The sequence below is a fragment of the Sander vitreus genome, chromosome 7, assembly GCF_031162955.1.
Source record: "Sander vitreus isolate 19-12246 chromosome 7, sanVit1, whole genome shotgun sequence".
Lineage (NCBI taxonomy): Eukaryota > Metazoa > Chordata > Actinopteri > Perciformes > Percidae > Sander > Sander vitreus.
In genome coordinates, this window is record NC_135861.1 from 26,255,331 (window position 1) to 26,274,876 (window position 19,546).

General features: G+C 42.9%; 1 protein-coding gene across 2 annotated transcripts; it reads right to left on the reverse strand.

Annotated features, from left to right (window-relative positions):
- Positions 1-2,093: 2,093 nt before the first annotated feature.
- Positions 2,094-19,525, reverse strand: ankrd52a (ankyrin repeat domain 52a). 2 transcript variants are annotated; one of them, XM_078255682.1, is made up of 28 exons: positions 19,342-19,525; positions 18,702-18,788; positions 18,481-18,559; positions 18,135-18,205; positions 17,718-17,918; positions 17,530-17,617; positions 17,085-17,227; positions 16,642-16,854; positions 16,060-16,138; positions 15,835-15,949; positions 15,583-15,665; positions 15,343-15,460; positions 15,146-15,214; positions 14,884-15,024; positions 14,167-14,229; positions 13,863-13,974; positions 12,428-12,499; positions 12,120-12,321; positions 9,891-9,978; positions 9,675-9,792; positions 8,842-9,061; positions 8,647-8,734; positions 8,442-8,525; positions 7,555-7,700; positions 7,313-7,395; positions 7,090-7,172; positions 6,746-6,837; positions 2,094-3,332 (listed from the first exon to the last, which is right to left on the reverse strand). In XM_078255682.1, the coding sequence occupies exons 1-28, from the start codon at positions 19,366-19,368 to the stop codon at positions 3,061-3,063; spliced, it is 3,237 nt and encodes a 1,078-aa protein (XP_078111808.1). In that variant the 5' UTR covers positions 19,369-19,525; the 3' UTR covers positions 2,094-3,060. The 2 variants fall into 2 exon arrangements, 1 of the variants encoding a protein (XP_078111808.1); XR_013502291.1 differs by lacking the exon at positions 7,090-7,172 and having other exon boundaries at positions 3,244-3,332.
- Between the last annotated feature and the right edge of the window lie 21 nt (positions 19,526-19,546).

Sequence of the window (19,546 nt, forward strand, 5' to 3'; positions counted from 1 at the left end):
TTTTTTCTTTTTTTTTTTTTTAAATAATGCATTGTTAGAGTACAATTTTTGTTGCAGCCTTTGCTCGTCTTTTGCAACTCTACCTTCCTGTCTTCAGCAGCAACATACATGCATGTAAACACAAGTACATACATTACATCTGTTCTATTTCGCACACTTAGAACCTGACTGTACTAAAGTGCATGCTTGACTATCTAATTAAGTGCTGTGGGATTAGGGTTAAAAATGAATTAAATCATGGATCATCCCATCACAATAATGTAGACATAATCATCCTGCTGAGATCTGATTGGATTAATAAATTCTGCCTGCTGCTTCAGCACAGATCCTGAGATAAACAAATTTTGTACCTATCCCTAAAGTTAGTAATATAACTGTTCTCGAGGAAAGTATTATTTGATCAAGAGAACAAAAAGGCTGGGGGAATCACCAATTACAGTAGTTCCATTTCATTTCAGTGAGCGATGGAGGTCAATTAGAAATACCAACTACGAATCTACGACACTGAGAAATCACTGCTCTGAAATGTTTTAGAAATTTTAGGAAATCAAGTAAAAACACAATAATGTGAAAAGACGTTCGCAGGGGTATCTAACGGCATCGCCTAGTCTAGGTCCTCATCTCTCATCCAGTCAACTAATGTGTGCAATTGTGCCACTTCATTACCAGTGGATATGAAGTTATCACACCAATGAAAACAATCTGACTCAGTGTAATTTAACCACCAGCAGATGGTGTTTAAAAAGAAATGAAAAAGAAATAGACAAAATAGCATAGATAGAACATCTAAAAGTCAAAAAAAGCTCTAGTGGTCCGATACAATCATCGTTAGTACCAGAAATGGGATGAGTAGACAACAAAATGAACACCAAAAAGCACATATTTGGATTTCTGCTATTCCTGAAATCTAAACAGGTATTGGCCTAAGCAAAGATCCCTCTCCTTTTTCTCTTAGCCCTATAAAGCCTCTATAAAAGGATATCAACTTCCTGGTCATTTATAATGCCGAAACATATAAAGATATGTCGGGCAAATATTTTTTCCCCCCACTAGATACTATGGGTGCAACTGTGGTTCAATGCTGTTGCAATCAAATGGGTGGAAAGATAAATTGGTCTCAGGGCTCATCATACTCCGCCATTACGCAATCCAACTGAAATGATGTGTTACGGAAGGCATGGGTCAAAAGGCATTTCATGAGATGCCATAAAAGGCAATCCAGTGCATTTGTGTTGACACTGACAATAAAATGCCCGGCGCACACAGAGCCATTCGTTTAGTCTTTAGGTAATTTTTCATGAAATAATAAAAAAATAAAAGGAAAAAAAAATAAAATAAAAATCAAAAACACATTCCAGGGAAACAAAAGCCCTTGTGACAGTGATTGTCTATTCAATAACGTTAAACTAAAAAAGAAGAAGAAATTATTGCTTGAAAACTGCCCAATGAAAACAGCAGTCATTACTCTTTATCTGTTCAAATTGATCAGAGTTGACCACCGAGAAGTTGAGATAGAAGCTATTAGATGTTTAAGACTAGTTCACCAGCTCTGAGAAATACTCCTTTAGTGCGAGTTTGTTAAAACCACAAAGCTGATGGCCGGTTCAACTTCAGAAACACAAAGAACCAACAAAAAAAAAAATAATTAAAAAAAATACGTCACCAGTGCCTACAAACCAAAACTGATTGCTCTCTTTCGATAACTAGGCCATTCGATTATATATATATATATATATATATATATATATATATATATATATATATATATATATATATATATATATATATATATATAAATAAAACAAAAAAAAACACTGTTTAAAGAGATGGGAAATAAATTGAAATGGCTTGTTCATTTATGTGCTCAGAAATATGATGCTTTGATGAGGTGTTGTTGGCAGATATTACTAGTAAAGCCTTCATCTAGAAATAATAAACAAGGCCTCAGTCAGTCACTATCCTACAGTAGTTCTCTAGTTCTACAAAAAGAGAACATTAGGCCTACGGACCCTGGGTGAAGATGAAGCAGCTGCTAAACGAGTTGACGAGGTATATCAAGATCTATTGTCTTTCTCTATACAGTACAGTTCATCTCAAATAAATAATTTATAGCCATAATAGTGTTGATCAACTTTGGTCATAAGTTATATGCTTAGAAACATTCTATCTTAACAAACACTTATTTAGCATCTTTAAAACATGATGTCAGCATTCACAACAAATCCATGTTGCAGCGCTGACCCCGCATGTGGCTCTCCTTTGGAAGGAGACATGCTAACGTATTCAGCAGCATTACCAAATTATCATAAAATGCCAAACAATTCTAGGCCGTACATTTAAAGTACACTATGGAATTAACATCTTTGTGACCCTTTTCCAAATTCCGGATTGTACTGTAGTACACAAGCATTGCACTCTTAAGCAAAATTTAGATTTTTCCCTTGTGTGTCTCCTTCATAAAAATCTAGGCTAACGGACAATTAAAAAAAAAAAAAAAAGTAAAAGAAAAAAAAAAAGAAAATTCAAAAAAACAAACAAAGAAACTCTTTGATCATTCTTTTGGGAAGGCTGTATGTTCCTCTACAAGGTCACCACAACTGATTAAACACGATATGACTTTTGAATTGAGTGATATGAAGAGAAAGACAGTCGAGGATACAGAGGTTTCCATGCTCTTATGTCGGTTATTTAACTATGTCGACATGGGCTTTAAAGGGTTAAATGATTTAGAGATGGCCAGATTGCTAGGGTTTGTTTTTTGGATGCCACGCTTCATCTGAGTGACCCTGTAGAGCAATCGGCCTCTATTCCATCCGTCCTATTAAGCACTACTAGGAGATGGAGGAATGGGATCTAATTGCATATTAGGTTTGACTGCACCTCAAGAGAAGACCAGACACTCACGCACACACAGACACACACGTACACATACACATACATACACAGAGAACAGACATGTGGGTGGGTGCTCTCCTGGTCCTCTGGGCCATGTTAAAGGGAGTCCCCCCCCCCTTGGTGGTGATGATGGTGATAGCAGCTGACTGAGGGGGGCACGTGACCTCACTCAGACAGACACCCGTCCAGGCCAACCGGCGCACCGTGGCGGTCTTTGACGTAGCCGTTGTGGAGGCCGTTGCTAGGCAGGGGGGCGCAGGCGGCGGTGATGCCGCAGTGCTTCAGCAAGTTGAGACCCGGGGAGGGGGAGACGGTGGGAGAGGAGCAGGAGCAGGAGGAAGGGTCCCGCTGGGGGAAAGGCTTCATGGTAGAGAGGATTAGAGCCAGGCAGTCTGCCACGTCCTTGTTGGGAGCACAGGCCAGGGCTGGGGTGTGGCCTGAGTGACGGACAACAAATTCACATTAGTGCTCACGTACAACTTGAACATCACGTGGAAACTACATTTAGCAAACGTTTTAAAAAAGGTGTCGTGAGTAATGATGAACCCACAGAGAATTATTACCCTGCAGCTTCCATCAGTTTAATGCAGCTTTTAAGCACCTTTCTACTCTACGTTTTGTTTTTACGCCATTGCAAACTTTACATTTTTGGTTCAATCTCACTGGTCTCATGAGTGTCGGCAGTTGGGCAGCTCTAAAAACCCACTGTACACTACCTGGAAGCCTACATTAGTCTCATGTTTTACCTGCAGAAACCCAGGTTTTAATGCCTTTGTTTATCATCTGTCATTTTGTGATATGTGGCTGTAAAGTCCTAGCACACCGCAGAGCGCCTCTCCTGCCAGGATGCTGACAGCGCTGTCAGCTGAGCACGTTTGCCGCTTTTCCATTACATGGTACCTGTTCAACTCGCCTCGCCTTTTTTGGTTTTCCATTACGAAAAAAAAGTCCCTGGTACCTGCTAACAGGTACTTTTTTTAGTACCACCTCAGTCGAGGTTCCAACGAGCTGAGCCGATACCAAAAGGTGATGTGAAAGCGACAGAGGGGTGTGTCTTGAACAAACCCGCCATTTTTAAATCGTTTAGCCAGCTGTGTTTATTTTTGCTGCCTCCAGCTTCATTTGAAACAAAATGTGTCTTCTGGCTGTGGCAACAACAACAACACACCTTCGACGTTCTGTGTGTGTGTGTGGGGTGTGTGTGTGTCGCGTTAGGTCACGGCAGTTTACTGCGGCGCCGCTTGTTTTACAGTTCTGCGGAGGCTCCAGGCAGCACTTTCGCCGTAGCCTACGTATACACACACACACACACACACACACACACCGGCTTGACACACACACACCAGCGCACAAGTATAAACATCAGGCCACTTACATAGGCTACGGTGGAGCCTCCACAGAACTGTAAAACAAGCTCAAGTGGCCTGATGTTTATACTTGTGCCCTGGTGTGTGCGTCGAGCCGGCATATAAGACGACCAGCCACGCTGAGGCGGTACTAAAATCTGCAATGGAAAACGGACGCACAGTGTGTCGAGGCGAGCAGGTACCATGTAATGGAAAAACGCCATTAGTCTCAAGTGATGGCAGTAAAGGAGGAGGTACTATCGTCTTCAGAAGTTCAGAAGTTGTTTAACCGACCTCATTGACAGTCAACACCGGCCAACAGACACGAGTTGCGCTGCCCTGCCTTTTTATTACCATTCTGTACTTCTATCACAGTTCGGTATTTTTTTGGGGTGGGTCATTTTTAGACAAGACTCCGTTTCTAGATTTACAGCCTGCCATGCAATGGCTCCTGCACTGCACAGACTATGATGAGCCAAAAAAGAAAGGGAAAAAAAGCTGCGATTCGACTGACTATGCGAGTTGACTCAAGGTCTTCTCAACTGATGACTTGAATCACCGATTTTCAGTTGGCAGCACTGGGGTGTAGGGCAGCCCTTGACTAAAGAAACTCGTAGTCAACCAGCACAATATTGATTAGTTGATTTCATCGACAGATCTGCAAAACTTAATTCCGGACTGTACTGTAGTACACAAGCATTGCACTCTTAAGCAAAATTTAGATTTTTCCCTTGTGTGTCTCCTTCATAAAAATCTAGGCTAACGGACAATTAAAAAAAAGAAAAAAAAGAAAAAAAAAAAAAACAAACAAAGAAACTCTTTGATCATTCTTTTGGGAAGGCTGTATGTTCCTCTACAAGGTCACCACAACTGATTAAACACGATATGACTTTTGTATTGAGTGATATGAAGACAGTCGAGGATACAGAGGTTTCCATGCTCTTATATGTCGGTTATTTAACTATGTCAACATGGGCTTTAAAAAGGGTTAAATGATTTAGAGATGGCCAGATTGCTAGTGTTTGTTTTTGGATGCCACCAAAGCCTGTCTACGGAAGGCCGTTCCACTCCCTATTCAGCCCCATTGTACCGAATTTTGTTGCAGTTCCACCAGAGTTCCACTGGGGGTAATTGCGGTCCAGTGCTAAATGAATGGGACTCTATGGAGCTAGACGGCTAAATTTGTCTCTTTCGCCCGATTGTCTTTGAGAAATCTCAGATTTGATTGTAGTTTTTGCAAGTTCAACATGGATTATAGGTCAACAGTTGAATGAATGAGTAGTTGTGTCCTTTCGATTTCTTACAGGTTGAGTCGTTGTTGCCCATAACACGCTAGCATTCTGCTAATGAATGCTGATTGGTCAGTGAAGGACTGATTACGATCGGAGATCCCGCTTGACAGCATCCAAAGCAGAACCAGAAAGAGTGAATATTTCGGCGTGGTCTTTAAAACAATAGCAAACCTCTTTCTAGCACTTGTATTAACAGGGAGAGCCTAACCTGTCAGCTGTGTTGTCGATGCTTCGAGAGAACAAAGGAAGCGATTCAGAGCTTGCCGTAAAGCAGTATCTCTGGCCGTATATGTGTATGACTTAACTGACATTTTAAAAGGCTTTTTAGAATAAAAAAAGCCACTTTAAAAAAAATCTAACACCCAGCAGTGTGTATTTTCTTAGCCTCCCTTTTCGAATGCAACATTCAAATTACTAGACAAAAAATGATATCCTGAGAAAAGTGGATTTTGAGGCGTATAGCTCCATAGAGTCCCATTCATTCTGCACTGGCCTGTGAGCGCCCCCTATATGGAACGCTGGTGGAACTGCAACCAGTTCAGAAGCCGGAAGTAATGAGAGAGTGGAACTTCTTCCCTTATTAGAAATTCTTTGATGCCACGCTTCATCTGAGTGACCCTGTAGAGCAATCGGCCTCTATTCCATCCGTCCTATTAAGCACTACTAGGAGATGGAGGAATGGGATCTAATTGCATATTAGGTTTGACTGCACCTCAAGAGAAGACCAGAAATTCGTAGTCAACCAACACAATATTGATTAGTTGATTTCATCGACAGATCTGCAAAACTTTGATTCTCCACAAAAATCTTGGGTTTACCAGAGATGTGCTCTTAGGTTTCGTGGAAATAAGTCATTCAGCATAAAAAAATAAAATAAAGAAATCTTAGTCGACCAAGACCAAAACGACAGATTAGTCGACAAATCGTCTAAGAGGGGGCAACCCTAGTGTGTTCACCATACACCTTTATAAATAGTCAGCAGAAAAGCATATATGACTTATAGTAAATAAGCAAAAACATATAAACATATATACATATATATATACATACATACATACATACATACATATATATACACACATATACATACACATATATATATACACATATATATATATATATATATATATAGTCTTACTTAAATGTAACAGCACGGTGCACTGCACAGACTGCATGAGCTGAACTGGCTTACAAAGCATGAAAAGGCCTCACCTTCCTCATCCACGGCCAGCACAGTGGCTCCTCTACTCAGCAGTGCCTGCACCACCGTAGCCAGGCCATTACGTGCTGCAAGATGGAGGGGCCTGGAGGAGAACAGGGGAGGGTGTGAGAGACAGCTGGCAGACATACTATTATTAAGTTCCAGTGGTGGCCAGATATAAAACAGAGGAATCAATAAAATGACCTACACAATATTTGAAGGCTATTGACCTAAAAGTGCTTTTGTAGAAATGTAGGCTCACAATTATTTACAGAAAAATCCCAATAAACTCCATGTTCTTTGCCCCCCCCCCCCCTTCCTTGTTAATAGCTTAAATATGTTATTAGCTTCTCACATTTGCAGAGCACTGTTGGTGGCATTTATAAGTGTGGGACTGTGGATCTCTCCCAGAATCAGCAGGGCACACATCTCATGAGCCTGAGGGACAAAACAAAAAGACTAGTGGAAAAAAAACGTGTGGGCTTCTGTCTATCAGAGTTGCATTAGCACGCAAAGAAAGGGTACAACATTACACTCAGGTGTTAATGCTCAGAACACCACAGTGGAGCTTTGTGTACCTTGCTGCAGGCCAGGTGCAGGGCGGTGTTCTTGTTCTCATCCAGCAGTGTCAGGTCAGCCTTGGCCCGGTGAAGGAGGATGGCTGGGTGACAACAAAGACATTCATTTGCTGCAACTACAGATGTCCTGATCTGACAATTGTAGTCAGAGGAGATGCACAACAGACCGATTCAAGCTACGTATTCTGAAGGAGACAACTAGCTCTTCAGAATCCCACAAGTATAACGGGTCAAAGACTTACCCACGGTGCCACTGTGTCCCTTGTCAGCAGCTACCATCAGAGCAGAGCATCCACTATTGTCCACGGCATTGATCTCTGTCCCATGGCGAAGCACCAGCTGAAGTCCCGCGACATCCTCAGCAAATGCAGCGGCATGCAGTGGGGTCCTACAGGCACAGACAGAGACAGTCCAAACAATTACGAAAAGTATGATCAGTGTTACAGCTTTAGGGGCAAGCTCTAAAGTGCTCATATTATCCTTTTTCCCCTTTCCTTTATTGTGTTGTATATCTTTTTTGTGCACAAGTCCACCTCAAAAGGGACTTACCATCTCCAACAGAAAACACTGTTCACCAACTGCTCCAAACAGCTCTATTGTAGTCCAGCCTTTACTTCAGAGACATAACGCGTTATAATGCTTGCCTAGCTGCTAGCGTGGCACGCCCTCATACTCTGCTTCTGACTGGCTAGTAGTCCTTACCTAGGTACTGCACATGTGCGACTCCCAACAAAGATGGAACAGAAGTGAGACGCCTCACTCTGTAGCTAAAACAGAGAGCTCAACACACAGGGTGAAAAGAGGAGCTGCAGCAATGTGTAGTACGATAAAAATGTTGTTTTTTTTTAAATTAAACCATGTAAACCTATTCCGAAATAACCAAAAAATACAATTATGAACCTGAAAATGAGCATAACATGAGCACTTTAAGTACAACGCACGAGGCCTTCATGACGATTACTTGAATAGACATGAGGAAGAGGTTTTGGTTACACTGCTTACTCTATAATGATGAGAAATACATTCGATATCAGCTTAAAAAAAATGATACTTCTTTAGGATCTACTTTCTTTCTGAATTCCAGTTGTACCCAAGTAAATGAATTACGTCTTTTGTTCTGCAGTCTCACCTTCCTTTGGCATCTCTGGTGTTGATCATGTGGACCCCAGCAGACTCCAGCAGCCTCTCTGCTGCCCCGCTGTAGCCATTCATCCTACAAGCAAACGGCCGAGTTAATGAAATGATGATTTCATCTAAACCTACAAATTGTGCGTTTATTTGTTCGTTTTGACACAGTAAGACAAGACAAAAGCATATGCCAAGTTAATACTCACAGAGCACAGTGCAGGGGGGTGAAAGGGTTTCCCTCTTCATGGATAAATGTTTTAAATTCAAGTAAAACCTCCAAACAGTCTTCATGCCCTGAAAACAAACACATTCAGCATTATAGACAACAGTTACGCTTAGCTACGGTGATTAATTGCAACATTTAGAGATTGGCCATTGCCAGTCGATCAAACTAAGCAAACCTTTGTAAGCAGCCCAGTGAAATGGGGTGTATTGTTTGTTGTCCAGCAGTTTATCTTGGGGGTCTGTTGCCACGGCGGCCTGAACCAGACTGGCCAGGATGTCCGTGTGGCCTCTGGATGCAGCATAGTGCAGCGGTGTCCTACCCTGGATGTCCCGACACAGTGCAGAAGCTTTGTGCTCCAGCAGGGCTGTCACGCAGTCATCATGGCCCAACACCGCCTGAACAAACCCCAGCGAGGGGTGATGAGACAACTTTATCATCAGGCAGGCACCCATTTAACTATATTATCTTAACTAGGGGTGGGAATCGCAGGGTACCTCACGGTTACGATAAAAGGCTCACGGTACAGCAATTCTGCGATAATCAATATATTGCGAGACAATCCTATGACGATACATCACGATATCGGTCTAACTAGGAATACAAAATGCTTGTGAAAAGGTTAAGTGCAGGTTCTCTCTCTTTATTTACCGCAAGTCCAAACTGTTAGAAAACGGCACAATTCTGCAGCACAACTTTTTCAGTCTGTAAATTAAAATTACAGAACTATAGCGCAACTATGGGTCCAGACTTTGGACTTAAACGTGCCTGGGGCATCTGCTATTTTCCTCAAACTCCTGTCCACCATCCCATTTAAAAAAAAAAAAAAACTAATCCTAACTACTATATTTGGTAATGAGAATGAAGGTGAAACCCTTTACATTGTCAATGTTGACTTCTATTGTATTAACCAACACTAGCACTTTAACCACCAGTTAGTCTTGTATGAGCTTTATGGTGCAGCTGATGCTCTGCTATAGTATGGAGCCGCATGCAGCGTTTTTGACCTACCCCTCTGTGCAAAGCTGTGCTGCTCCTCTTGTCCTTGGCATCTGGCAAGGCACCCTTCTCTAACAGGAAGTGGACACAGTCAGTGTGACCTGCCAGAACAGCTAGCATCAAAGGGGTCCTGAAGGGGACAGAAGTGACAATAAATATGTGCTTTTTCACTGTATGCTCATTGGCCAAATTATCTGAAGCCATGATTTTCAAAAGAAAACAACTCACTGGCCAAATTTGTCTGCAACGTTGGTGAGATCCCCCTCCTCCCCATATTCAATCATCATGCGCAGACAGTCAGAGTGACCATTGGAAGCTGGCATGAAACAAAGTACAGGAGAGACAATTTAAAAAAATAAATAATATAATATATATATACGCGCTGGTCATATAATTAGAATATCATGAAAAAGTTGATTTATTTCAGTAATTCCATTCAAAAAGTGAAACTTGCATAATGTATACATTCATTCCACACAGACTGATATATTTCAAGTGTTTATTTCTTTTAATTTTGATGATTAGAACTGACAACTAATGAAAACCCCAAATTCAGTATCTCAGAAAATTAGATTATTACTTAAGACCAATACAAAAAAGGATTTTTTTAGAAATGTTGGCCAACTGAAAAGTATGAACATGAAAAGTATGAGCATGTACAGCACTCAATACTTAGTTGGGGCTCTTTTTGCCTGAATTACTGCAGCAGTGTGGCGTGGCATGGAGTCAGTCTGTGGCACTGCTCAGGTGTTAGGAGAGCCCAGGTTACTCTGATAGTGGCCTTCAGCTCTTCTGCATTGTTGGGTCTGGCGCATCGCATCATCCTCTTCACAATACCCCATAGATTTTCTATATGGTTAAGGTCAGGCGAGTTTGCTGGCCAATTAAGAACAGGGATACCATGGTCCTTAAACCAGGTATTGGTAGCTTTGGCACTGTGTGCAGGTGCCAAGTCCTGTTGCAAAATGAAATCTGCATCTCCATAAAGTTGGTCAGCAGCAGGAAGCATGAAGTGCTCTAAAATTTCCTGGTAGACGGCTGCGTTGACCCTGGACCTCAGAAAACACAGTGGACCAACACCAGCAGATAACATGGCACCCCAAACCATCACTGACTGTGGAAACTTTACACTGGACATCAAGCAACGCGGATTCTGTGCCTCTCCACTCTTCCTCCAGACTCTGGGACCTTGATTTCTGAAGGTAGGAACTGAAGTTATTGTCCTGGGAGCAGAGACATAGCTACCTGAGCCAGCACCACTACCGTCAGAAATCTAGGAGTTATTTTTGATCAGGACTTATCCTTTGACGCCCACTTAAAACAAACCTCAAGAACAGCCTTTTTCCATCTTCGTAACATTGCCAAAATCAGGAACATCCTATCTAAAAACGATGCTGAAAAACTAGTCCATGCATTCGTTACTTCCAGGCTGGACTACTGTAACTCCTTACTATCAGGATGCTCAAATAAGTTCCTTAGGACTCTCCAGCTGATCCAGAATGCTGCAGCACGTGTTCTGACAAGAACTAAGAAGAGAGACCATATTTCCCCTGTACTAGCTTCTCTGCATTGGCTTCCTGTAAAATCCAGGATTGAATTTAAAATCCTTCTCCTGACCTACAAAGCTCTAAATGGTCAAGCACCATTATATCTAGAAGAGCTCTTAGTACCTTATTGTCCCATTAGAGCACTGCGCTCCCAGAACTCTGAGCTACTAGTGGTTCCTAGAGTCTCTAAAAGTAGAATGGGAGCCAGAGCCTTCAACTACCAGGCTCCACTCCTGTGGAACCAGCTCCCAGTCTGGGTTCGGGGGGCAGACACTGTCACCACATTTAAGAATAAACTGAAAACCCTCCTCTTTCATAAAGCTTATAGTTAGGGACGTGGCTCATAATCAGTCGCTCCGGATCTCATCACTCCCGGCGGCCTCCCAGGATACTGCGCCATGGGACTCAGCCGCCTGCCAACGTCCATCTTCTTGCTCGACACCGGTTATCATTGCCGGAGTCGGAACCAGTAGCGGCCGATGCGGTTCGCTGGGCTCGCCCCCCCGCCGACTGACCAGCCGTCGTCACAGAAGAGAATTGCTACCGTGCGGCGAAAGCTTCTGAGGGATGCAGTAGTCAGACGGTCCGGTTGGCCTACACTGCCTGGATCGGCCAAACGACAACGTTCCTCAAAAACAATCTCCCCAACCGAACGCTTATAGTTAGGGAGTGTGGAGTTGCAGCGTATGCCTTGTTGGGGCTTTGTTGGGGCTTTGTAAATTATAGAGTGTGGTCTAGTCATACTCTATCTGTAAAGGGTCTCGAGATAACTCTTATGATTTGATACTATAAATAAAACTGAATTGAAAACTGAATATATATTCTCTGTAACATAAATTGACACTATTCAGGGTGGTAGCAATCCGAAACAATGCTGTGCCATGAAATCTTCCAGCAGAGAGCACTATACCTGCAACATGAATCGGAGTCCACATGAGGCGGTTGTCATTGAGGAGACAGGAGGCCCCCTGAGCCAACAGCACCTCCACACAGCGGGCGTAGCCTTTCTGGGCAGCCAAGTAGAGCACAGAACGGCCTGCAGCATCCTGCATGTCCACATAGGCTGCAGTCTCCGTCAGCACACGCAGCGCCTGCCAGTGGCCCTTATCAGCCTGAGGAGCACAGGAGGGCATTCACAAGTCTGCATGTAGTCCACGTTAAGAGGTTGATTACAACCCGTTTCGACCCAGGGGGTTGGTTTAATGTGAAAACACTTACAGCAAGATGCAGAGGACTGACTGGAATACTGCTCTCTATGTCTCCTAGTGCATTAAAAGACATCTCCAGCAGCTGGAAAATAAACCACAAGGTTTAGGAGGATTTAATTTCATTTACAGAGGACAGAAGTAAAACACAACATGCTACACATATTAATTATATACCTGAATATTTTTCATCATGCACAGCCAGAAAAATGATCCCATTAACTTATCATTTTGGCTTACACTTCTATGAAACATATTTCACTCAGCTAGAGCACAGAATAAATCAAGTCAATGTGTTGACCTAAGAAAGTCTTACATCTCCCATGGACCAGATCTGTGACATCTCCTTGAGTGGAATAAGTGCAGGGTTTTCCCTGGGATTTTAGAGGGGTTAGGTGCAAATGACGTCACACGCTCATTCGCACATTAGTGGCGTCATCACGCAAATATTTGCATAAAGTTTAGTGGTTGTCGGTTGCAGCGGGGAGGAGGAAGAGCAGCTTCTCACTTAAGAGGAATAGCTGGTCCACCTTAAAGCCAGCCCACCTTAAGTTAGTGACTCTGTGCTGAAGTTGTCGCTAGCTCCGTGGCTAAACCCTTCACTTTCTTTAACCAGCAAGACACAGGAACTTGATTTGGGTCTTGAGGAGTTGTAGCATTTTGTTCACCGATGGATAAACTGTACACAGACTACACTGCTATGTTCACAGCTATAACTTTACTGCTACTTCATACTCAACGACACACACCTCCCTCTTGCTCCCCTTCTCTCTCCACCGCAACATGCATTGTGTGTGTGTGTGTGTGTGTGTGTCACTGTTTGTGCCACCTAGGCATGGGCCGGTATGAGATTCTGACGGTATGATTCAGCAAAAATATCAAGGTTTCACAGTATTGCAATTACAGCTTTAAAATGTATTATTTTGAAATGTCTGGGTAAACAATTTTTTTTTCTCCTTTGAACACAATGTATTTTACTTTTAAAAACACACTTAACACACTTCTAAACTGCACTGCCTGTCCGTGACGTCTCATAGAAAACAGCTCATACCACAGGAACGGTATGACGGAAAACTTTAGTGGTTTTGAAACCGTGACTTTCTCAAAACGCGGTATACTTTGAAACTGGTAACCGGCCCATGCCTAGTGCCACCGTGTGACCCAGCTATAATGCAGCAGGTGTGCCGAAAACAACGAGTGGATGCTTGTTCCGTGCGTCAGCTCCGTTGGTGTATAATGTATAACGGTTGGCTCGTTGTCCAGATACTCATCACATTGTTTTTACATTCATACGCTTAGGGGGTGCTCAAAAACACTTAGGGCGCTGCGCCTAAGCCGTTTAACGGCAGGTAAAACCCTCAAGTGGATGAGAGTGTGTAACATATGACTGATTAAGGCATGTGCCGAGTTAAGTTGTGATTTCAGATTTAAAAACAGGAAAAACTCACCAGCTCCAGGTTCTGTTTGTTGCCATGGTAAGCTGCATAGTGAACAGCACTGTAACCCTTTGAATTGACCATCGATGGATCGGCACCATTGTCCAAAAGATGCTCCAAGCAGCTGTTATTAGAAGAAGACAAGATTAAAATGTAGAGAGGGGATAAAGACTAGAGGCATTTAATTCAGGGGCCTCTACGCACAAATGTTTTCCACAAACAAACAGTCTTGGTCAGTTTGTTGAATTTGAAGCCGTGATCACATTAGTCATGGTTCAATGCATTTGAGGAAAGACAAGAAGAAAAAAAAACTCACAAGTACGACTCCTTCGCCTCATCTTCATCGTTCTGATGGTTCCCAGTAAAATGACGATCAACTCTGGAAAAAAAAACAAAGAAATGCTTTGATTCAATAAACTTTCCTGAGACGTCAATTCAAGAGTGGGCTTGTGATTTGGCTAGGGTGGCACCGTTTGAAAAGAAAAGATGTCATACAAACGGTTACTTGAGCTTTCTGGAGGGCTCCTAGTAGGCCTGCACGATTCGGGGGGAAATATGAATCACAATTTTTTTTGCTTAGAATTGATATCACGATTCTCTGCCACGATTTCTTTCTCACGAAGCGTAGTGGTTTTTGCACAACAAAACAAATTGGCAGTACCAAACAGATTTATTTTGGCACCTACAGCACATTGCGCATCACCACAAGCCTGTCAGTATAACATACACATCATTGCAAACCAACACATTTCCTTGGCGTGTTTAGATAGTTACACTGTTATTTAAGAAAGCTTGACGTTGCTCATGCAATTTGATTGATGAAACCAAATATTCAGTGAACCGCTTGAACTGAATAAGTTTAAGTAATGAGAGAACAACTGTTCCATCCATAATCCACCTGCCAATATGACAGTTTCACCAGGCAATCATTGTTGACTTTCATGCCGAACTTGAACCCAATTTGGTGGTTTGTTTTGCCTCTGGTATTTCAGTGAGAACACAGAAGGAGAGAGAGAGAGACAGGTTTTCCTACCTGCTGAAGGCTTGGGAGGCGGCAGAGTAGTGCAGGGGAGTACAGCCTGTCTGGTCAGGCTCGTTGACCTCAGCGCCAGCGCCCACCAGGGTCACAGTGCACTGGTACCTCCCATTAGCAGCCGCATAGTGCAACGGTGTCCTGCGGGGACAATGCAAGGAGAACGAATACAGTGACTAAGAACAGTTACATGGTGGCACTTCAAATCACTGTTACAGCGACAGCCAATTAAAACATCTTACACAGATGAGGGGAAACTCACCTTCCCATTACGTCCCTCTTATTCAAGTCGGTACCGCTACTTAAGAGCAAGTTCAGACATTCAACATTTCTGTAAAGGAAGGAGTCCATGGGGGGGGGGGAAGAAATATATATATATTTATGTTACAGATCACATGTAATCCCAAATTATTTGGGTCAGTTTATTATCCCAGTGACAAAACAGATTCTGCATCTTACCCTCCAGAGGCAGCAGCGTGTAGACAGGTCCTCCCAAAGTTGTCAGGGATGTTTATGTCAAAACCAGCCGAAAGCACATGCTCCTTACTCATGGATGAAACTATGCTATACAGCTGACCTGTAAGGTAATGAAGAAACAGCTGGCGGTAACATCGATGACTGAGTGTATAGATATAAACATAGATATGGAAGATTTCGATGTTAAATCGGAGTGCACACTTTTATGGAACAAAGACAAACCTGAGGAGAGTAACTTGCGACAACAGTCTGAAAACCCGTACAGCACAGCTAAGTGCAAGGGGAACATTCCATTGATCCCACGTCTAGAAATGCCAAAAACATACAAACAGAATGTTAAAAATGTAACCCCATTTAAACCCAACTCATATACATGAATGCTTCCTTGTATTAAGGGCTGTGCGTCATTGGGTTTTTACAACCTCATGGCACGTTTATACACATCAGTAATACCACTTAAGGTTTTTCTGATACCTGGCCGTGTCTGCTCCGTTGGTCATTAGAGTGCTTATCAGCAGTTCATGGCCGTACTTAGCAGCAACGTGGAGAGGAGTATTGCCATACTTATCCACACAATCAATTTCCCCACCTAGTGGAAAGTAAAGAAAGAGAGAGTGAAATGAAAGACCCATTACGAAGAGAGAAAAGCCGGGACCAACATTTTCTCACGGATCGGTTAGACAGCATGGTCATCGTTACCATTTTGGATGAGGATCTGAGAGCGTGTGAAGCGTCCATGAATGGCTGCCATGTGCAGGGGGCTCTTCCCTTCTTTGCTCTTTAAAAACAGAATATAAAACTCATATTATTTCATCCTGAGGGTAGTTCAGAGACCCAATAGTACCACAGTTCACTGATCCTTAGTGAGCACGCTTCAGAAAGCTGCTACAAGGCCAGTTTGACAACTGAGAATTAAGGCGAAATTATACATGTTTTTACATGTTCTATGCAGTGCTTCTGAACTGTCTGCTATTAATTTAAAAGTAATACAAGTTTGAAGTGACATGTCTCACTTTCCACTAAATCCATTTTCACTAAAAAGACTACTCTGCCTCATATTCTGACCAATGTTAGTTTTTTCTGAGACAATGTAATTGAAATTGGGCAACAGCACAATGTATAAGGTCTTGTAGGCTATAAAAAAGATGAATGATCAATAGCATATCAATCTAAACACATACTACTGTATGTCTAAATGATTTTCATCTTTGATAATGGTCTAACCAACCAAAATGTAGTGTATTACCACATCCATTTGAGACTCTTTAGCGCATTTCATACCTGCTGGTTGACATCTGCCCCATTGTTGACCAGCAACTCCAGACAGAGTGCACCGTTGGTGGAGACGGCGGCCAGGTGCAGAGGGGTGTAGCCGCACTTGTTGGGCTGGTTAACATTAGCTCCATGGTTCACCAGCTCGGTAGCCACAGCCTCCTGCCCCATGTAACAAGCCACATGGAGTGCAGTGTTTCCAAAGCCATTGGGCTCATCAATCTGAGAATAAACACAAACGTGACACAAGATGAGACTGTGCCTAGAGCCTGAAAGGAAGGATTCCTGGAAACCTTCAATCACGTGTCAGATTTCAGCAGACGATAGAGGACAATTGGTGAAACGCAGCCTGGGACATTTAATGAAACAGACAATGTGGCCGCTTAATTGGGCTGGTTTAAAAATGAATATTATTAAAAAATAAATAAATAAATAAAAGTAAAATCACCCACCTCTGTCCCCATCCTCAGTAGGTACTTTACAATTTCGAGGTGACCACTTGCTGCAGCAGCGTGGAGAGGTGTGTAACCCTGCTTATCCTTGCAGCTCTTGTCTGCACTGCGGGACACCAGCAACTTAACAACCTCTGAATGCCCTATGGGGGAAAAAAAAAGAAAAGGGAGCAAACATTTCAGTATTATCACTAACACAAATTCTATTTTAATTTGACAGATTCAGAGCAACAGTGGCCAAGAGAGGTTAAAGTGAACAAGACACAACAATTGGTTCATTCAGTGATTGTAGTGTCTTTTACCCCCAGATTATGACGCAAGGACTTGGCAATGTTACTGCTCTTCATTTGAGTGAAACTTGTCATGAACAATAGGAGCTTTTACTGCTATTTGACAATGAATGTGTGTGCTGTGCAGCATTGGCATGAAAGTGAAACGTGCTTACCCAAGTAAGCAGCACAATGGATAGGCTGTCTTTCCTTCTTATCGATGGCACTCAGGTTGGCCCCTTTGTTCAGCAGCAGCTTCACCATCTGTGAAACAAACAAAAAATGTTTTTGTATAAAAACCACTTACAGGTTCTCATTATTTAAGAAAATCTCAAAAGAGGGAAGCCAATAACTCAAGTTTCACCTCCTGGAACCCGCTCTGAGCTGCGTGGTGCAGGGCAGTTCTGCCGGTGCGATCTGCCATGTTCAGGTTGCTCAGCTGGGTCAGCAGGGCCTCTGCGCAGCGTGTGGCACGGTTGGCAGTAGCCACATGCAGCGGTGTCTGCCAGAACTTGTCTCGTGCGTTTGCCTCTGCTCCGCGCCTCAGCAGCAGACCCACTGCCCTCTGGGGAGAAGAAAGAAATCACAAAGAGCGTAAAGCATATATCATATCTGCAGTTTGCTGCATTTCCTTCAGTCAGCACAATATAGTGGTGCATACATCTAAATGAGCTCTACAGTCACTGTGGATAAATACATAATGGAATTAGAGAATGAAGTCATTGACTCAGAGATAATTAGGCTCCTCGAAATGGCAAAGGGATATGAGTTTATTGCTTACTTCATTCCTGGAAGCAGCTGCCCTGTGCAATGGGGTCAACCATACATGGTCTTTAGCATTTACAGTGGCACCTGGAAGACAAAAAAAAACACAACATTTTAAGGGGTAACACGTATGTGTGTGTGTGTGTGTGTGTGTGTGTGTGTGTGTGTGTGGGGGGGGGGAGGCAAAACACTTCACTGTGTTCACTGTGCAAGCAAAACACTTGCAGTGAACTGACAATGAGGGGGGTGTTTGAGTGGTGACAAAGGATAAAGTATGCACCACATTTCACTACACCACAACACAGAGGACTCCAAATTCTAAACACATAGCCAAGTATAAGTAAAGCATACAGCTCGCTCACCTGATTCAATGAGGAGGTCCATTATATGGACGTCACCCACACAGGCAGCAGCATGAAGTGGCGTACGGCGCTCTTGGTCCTATGGGATAAACGTATAATCAATTAAGGGGGACATGACGTTTAAGCTCCCATGTTTAACGGATATAGATTACGGGACCCAAGTCCTTCATGATACGAACCCCGTTTGCATTGTAACTGAAAGTACCCAACATAATACATACCAGTGCATTGACATCCTCCTCCTGTTTGTGCAATAATAGTTGAACTTCTTCAGCGTTACGATTGAAGATGGCCTGGACCAGTGGAGGCTGCAACACAGAAATACCTGCTAAGTTACGTTGCATACAATTACGTTAACGTTGATACGGAGCAACGATTCGGATATGTCCATCACACTACGATTTCTCTGAGCAGGTCACATTTTGTTTATAGCAATTAACTACTCAGTGAAATGGTTAAATATGCTAGCCTGGTGATAAATGTTGAATTTAGTGCGTTTACTGTAGCGTTAAGTAGCAGAGTGCAATTCTTGTTTGCTTCCAGCAAATACACTGAGCCCTGGCTGAGGCCTTCGGGCCCTTGTCTCAGCTAATTCTGCTACAGAGCTGGCCTTGACCCAGAGCAGGGCCTAGACGAGAGCTGCAACAACGTATGTGATAACCTTGCCAAGCATTGCTAATCACAGGGGATTATATCATTAGGTGTCCAATACCAACGTAAATAAACATGCACCACCAATTAGCTAAAAATGAAACAACTTGCTCAACGAATAAGATGTAGTATGTTGCGCACAAGAGCAGGGCTTTCCCAGCAACTAGACTGCGCCACAGCACAAACACGGAGCGCTTTCTCTCGGCGTACCTGGTCTGCAATATTTAGTACTCCCATCTCCCAAACTCAGCCAGGACGGAGCTCCTTCATGAGGATAAAACTTCGAGGTATATTGCGGTGCGCTACTGTTTCCACTTTTCAGACTACACCCATAGCTGGTTGCATACAGAAATGCGGTCTTGATCTGACTGTCACTGTTGTTGTCTGTATCCAATGTCTGGTCTGACGATACAGG

Excerpts from the sequence above, each read along its gene's own strand:
- ankrd52a (XM_078255682.1), bottom strand. The coding sequence starts at position 19,368 with ATGGGAGTACTAAATATTGCAGACCAG. Across the intron at positions 15,950-16,059 it reads TCAGATCCTCATCCAAAATG|GTGGGGAAATTGATTGTGTG; the intron begins GTAACGATGACC and ends ACTTTCCACTAG. Across the intron at positions 8,526-8,646 it reads ACCCCCCTGCACTGTGCTCT|GATGAATGGCTACAGCGGGG; the intron begins GTGAGTATTAAC and ends GTTTGCTTGTAG.